The 5,186-nt window shown below is 49.3% G+C and overlaps 1 protein-coding gene across 1 annotated transcript in view; it reads right to left on the reverse strand.

The window, feature by feature from the left end:
- Positions 1-5,186, reverse strand: part of EFHD1 (EF-hand domain family member D1) — a 45,481-nt gene that overhangs the window by 7,628 nt on the left and 32,667 nt on the right. The window contains exon 3 of the mRNA XM_003784856.3: positions 3,373-3,507. Within this exon, the coding sequence (XP_003784904.1) occupies positions 3,373-3,507 (135 nt within the window). The remainder of the gene's footprint in view (positions 1-3,372; positions 3,508-5,186) is intronic.

The raw sequence follows: 5,186 nt of genomic DNA on the forward strand, positions 1-5,186 counted from the left end.
CAGCTGGTCAGCAGGCTGGAGAAGGCCTGACCTTCTCATCCAGCTCTTCTCAGCCTTGGGGAGGCCAGAGCTCCTGTCTGATTGTGTCCAGTGTGTCCAGGGGCCATCCTTCCTCAGAGTCAAAGGGTGGGAAGTGCTGGCCTGATGCTCTGGTCTCCACGTTCTCTTCCACTCCCAGCCACGGCACCAGTCCTGCTCCCTCACCCATCCTGGGTCCTCATTGCATAGGGACGCTCCTCCAGCCCCAAGCACTCCACACCCTCTGGGCCTGGGGCCCTTATTCTCGCTGTTCCCATGACAGAAACACCTTCCCTCCCTTGATGACAAGGTGAATCCCCATTCATCTCAGAACATCTGTCACAAACGTCAGCTCCTTTCTGGCTGTCTCCCAAATTCCAGTAATGATGCACTGTTTGCCATTCATGCCAGCGTTTACTGAGGGCCATTACATGCCCAGTGCTGTAATTACAAAGATAATACACCTACTCTGCCTTTGAGTCTGAGTGAGGAGGCAGACATATAAGCATTACAAGATGAGCAAAATCTGTATTACTATGCGCTTCATCTTTCCTCTGGTTAGCAAGATAATGCACACTCATTATAAAACATCACAGAAACGTAAAGTAAGTCCCTCAGACATAACTATCACCAACACCGATATGTAGTACATGAGTGTCCAAGTTGTATTTAATATTTAACAAAATTAGGTCTCAAATATTTTGTTTTACTTATTTTGGACGTCTAGCACACTCTCCTGTCCCTGAAACTATACATGACAGCTGCGTACCAGCCTTTGAGAGTGGGAAGTGAGCAAATGCGCAGCTGTACAATGTGGACTCACCTCCCTGCAAGTGCGAGTTTTGGTCCTTTCCAGGTTTTCCCTATTACCAACCATGCTATATGAAAACCCTTGTCCATCCATCCACATGCATGCTATCCCTCAGATAAACTCCTAGAGACATTACACCTGTAATCCCAGCACTCTGGGAGGCCCAGGTGGGCGGACTGCCTGAGCTCATGAGTTTGAGACTAGCCTGAGCCAGAGCAAGACCCCTGTCTCTAAAAATAACCAGGCATGGTGGTGGGTGCCTGTAGTCCTAGCTACTCGGGCTGAGGGTGGGGGGCTGAGGCAAGAGAATCACTTGAGCCCAAGAGTTTGAGGTTGTGGTAAGCTATGATGCCATGGCACTCTGCCAGGGGCAACAAAGTGAGACTGTCTTAGAAAAAATAATCCAGGCTCGGCGCCTGTGGCTCAAGTGGCTAAGGCGCCAGCCACCTACACCTAAGGTGGTGCGTTCAAATCCAGCCCGGGCCCGCCAAACAACAATGATGGCTGCAACCGAAAAAAAATAGCCAGGCGTTGTGGTGGGCGCCTGTGATCCCAGCTACTTGGGAGGCGGAAGCAGGAGACTCGCTTGAGCCCAGGAGTTGGAGGTTGCTGTGAGCTATGCCATGACACTCTACCCAGGGGGACAGCTTGAGGCTCTGTCTCAAAAAAAAAAAATCCTAGAGACATAATTCTGGACATGAAGAATATAAAATGTTAACAGCGAGTCCCAAAGTGCTCTATAAAAAGTTGGGTCCATTCATGCTCTTACCAAAAGTGTCTAAGAGCACCTGTTACAGACACGTTCTAACACCACGCCCACATGGAACAGGGGGAGCAGAAGGTGCCGACTCTCCCTCTGGATAGTCAGCCCAGGGAGGCCACTCTTTCAGGAGGGTGTGGGTGAAGAAGAGTTTCTTAGGCAGAGGCATTTGGGTGGGGCATTCAGGCAGAGGGAGCGGCAGGTACTGAGGTCCAGGTGTGAAAAGGTGTGGCAGCATTTGAGGCTGGAGTGGGTCAGAGCCAGAGGTCAACAGGTCTTGAATGTCCTGCTAAGATGTTCCCAGAGACTGAGAGGCACCTCAGCGACAGCACTTACCACATCATACTGCCACAGGGGACTGAAAACTGTGTCCTGCCAACCTTGGGTTCTCCAACCCTGGGACTTTTCCCAAGGCATCCCAAGGGATCTGCAAATGTTGATCCAGTCAATGAAGGGAGAGGATCTGTCCCAACTGAAATAACCCTCCCCTTCCTCTACCTCCACCTATCAAGGCAGAGTCTGCTCTCCTCACTGGACAATCTTGTGCCCCGGGAGGGCAACAACTTTGTCCACTTCACCCTTGGAAAGGAGTTGTGTGCCAGAGCTTAATGTGGTGCCTAGTTTTGCTGGAGATGGGTAGAATCAATGTTAGGTTAGAAGGAAGGGCCGAGCCACATTCAGGAGCCACATTCAGGTGATATGATGCTTGGTGTCAAGATGCAACGACTGGACAGCCTGTCCCTGACACTGTCCGATGACGGCACTAGGAACTTAGGCTTGCGGACTAGCAGAAGGATGAGGGAATCTGTGTCCAAGCAGCATCATGGAGACATGAGAATAGGGTCCTGCTCAGAAGCCCAAGCAGGCCAGGATATGTCACCAGGGACACTTTGGGCAAGCTCCAAGAATAAGGTAAAACTTCACCAGAGGAGGTATAGAGTTCCCCAGCTCACAGCACACATGGAGTGCTCACCAGACACCTGCCAAATACTTTCATAGTCATTTAATCCTCAAGGCAATTCTACTGTCATCCTCATTGTGCAGATGAAGAAACTAAGGCATAGAGTGGCAACAGGGTAGGTAACAGGGTAGGAGGAGGAGGATCTGACCTCAGAGGGCCTGGCTCCAGTGCTTGTGCCCTTTCCCACTGACCCCACAGCTCTGGTCAGCAGGAGATCGGGAGGACTCTCCTGGTCTCTGTTTCTTCAGGTATACTCTGTACAGACAAAAGTGACAGTACCCAGCTATGGGTGTCCAACAATGACAGCATGAATGTGTGGGTGAATGGAAGCACCCAGAAGGGCTCTGGGACCATGCACTGGAGATTCCTTCCCAATTCCCAACCATTGTCAAGGGAGCAAGTATTGATTTGGGGCAAACCACCATGTCCCGCTCCTCTGGCCCCATTAACCACCTGCTTATAACACAGGTGCAAAGGTGGATGTAGCTCAAAGCAACCCAGCTATGGTTTAGGATGGAAAGGAATTTTGTAGCAAAGTGAGGACCAAGAGTCCATCTTGGAGCCCTGGAGCAGCAAACTTGTCTGAACCTGAAACCAGAATCAAATGCTTTTGCCATTTGGTTGTTTTTCTGTTTTGTGTTTAATTTTCAGATGACACAAAAACACTTTCTCCTGTCCCTGCAACTATACATGACAGACAGAATTACCCTGGAGCAGTCTCACCTGCCCTGAGCGAGTGAATGAGGGAGGCCCTGGACAGGGCGTTCCTGTAGGGCAGGAGAAGGGAGTGGCTGTTCTGCACAGAAGGGACGAGTCACCTACCTTGGCTTCAAAGAAGTCCTTGGCACCTCTGACGCCCTCCAGGGCAACGTCAATCTCAGAGAGCTTTGCCAGCGCCATCAGGCCACTGTCCTCCTGTAGTTCCCCGGCTGCAGCCTTGTGGAAAATGAGTAGGAACTATAGGAGAAAGAAACCAGAGAGCCAATGTCCACCTCACTGAGAGACTCACAGTAATAATCTCTGGGCCAAATGAGAGTCTTTTTTTTTTAAAGAGACAGATTCTCACTTTATCGCCCTTGGTAGAGTGCTGTATTATCACAGCTCACAGCGATCTCCAACTCCTGGGCTTAAGCGATTTTTTGCCTTAGCCTCCCGAGTAGCTGGGACTATAGGCTTGTTGCAGTTTGGCTAGGGCTGAGTTTGAACCTGCCACCCTCGGTATGTGGGGCCGGCACTCTACCCACTGAGCCACAGGCACCACCCGAGAGTCATTTTCCCAAGCATTTAGAAAGAGTATATGTGCGACGAATTAGTTTTCCTTTTATCTGATTGTCCAAAATGAAAACATGCCCATTTCCCACAAGGATATAGTGAAACTGGCACCCTCATATTTATTGGATGGGGTGTAAATTGATTTAAACTTTTTTGAGGAGTATTTTGGAAATATGTACCCTAAAAGAAATCTAACCATCTAACCATTACTGTGTTTTGCTGTGTAAAATTATACATGTTCCTGGGCATTATAATGTGCACCCATGTTTTTTGCCCAAACTTTCAGGAAAATATCCCTTGAGAAAGTGGCTGGCTTTGGGGCAGGAGAGACACATCTGGGGAGGACTAATGCTCCCCTGATAAACATGCAGACCACACGGCCCTCCTGCAGCTGCCTGCTCCGTAAAGGATGCCCCTTTCCTCTGTTCTGGGAGCCCTTTCCTCCCTGCCACATTGGGGCCCCACACCTGAGATGGCCACATACATGGCCTGTGGGGCAGGAGCTTCTGAGGTGGCTGAGCCTATGGGTAGCAAGGTGGGTCCTTGGGGCCTGTGCGGGGCTCCCAGTCCCCTCTGCATTGCCAGGCTTCAGCCTTCACCCACACGGCTTGCTGAGCCCCCTCTCCCAAACCATACCAGCCATGTTTAATCTTATTTTCTACTCAAAACTTTGGGCAAACGTGCACATTAAACATGGCAAAATATGGTAATTCCACTGCTGGCAATTTATCTTTCAGAAACATTCACACAGGCTCAGCGCCTGTAGCTCAGCAGCTAGGGCTCCAGTCACATACACCAGAGCTGGCGGGTTCGAATCCAGCCCAGGTCTGCCAAACAACAATGACAACTGCAACAAAAAAATAGTCAGATGTTATAGCAGGTGCCTGTAGTCCCAGCTACTGGGGAGGCTAAGGCAAGAGAATCGCTTAAGCCCAAGAATTTGAGGTTGCTGTGAGCTGTGCTGTCATAGCACTCTATGGAGGGTGACAAAATAAGACTCTGTCTCAAAAAAAAAAAATTCACACAACAGTTTAAGTACAAAATTGGCAACGTCCTAGTTTATAGGCATGAAAGAAAACTCAAATAAACCTGTATATACTATTTAAAAACATAGAAAAAACATAATAAAAATAAAAACTAAATAGACTAGAAACTATGATTCATGCCTATAATCCTAGCACTCTGGGAGGCTGAGGTGGGTGGACTGCTTGAGCTCAGGATTTTTAGACCAGCCTAAGCAGGAGCAAGACCCCATCTCTACTAAAAATAAATTAACCAGGCATGGTGGTAGGTGTCTATAGTCCCAGCTACTTAGGAGGCTGAGGCAGGAAGATGGCTTGAGCCCACGAGTTTGAGGTTGCTGT

The sequence above is a fragment of the Otolemur garnettii genome, unplaced genomic scaffold (assembly GCF_000181295.1).
Source record: "Otolemur garnettii isolate 467f Iridium unplaced genomic scaffold, OtoGar3 scaffold00013, whole genome shotgun sequence".
In the NCBI taxonomy this organism is placed as follows: Eukaryota; Metazoa; Chordata; class Mammalia; order Primates; family Galagidae; genus Otolemur; species Otolemur garnettii.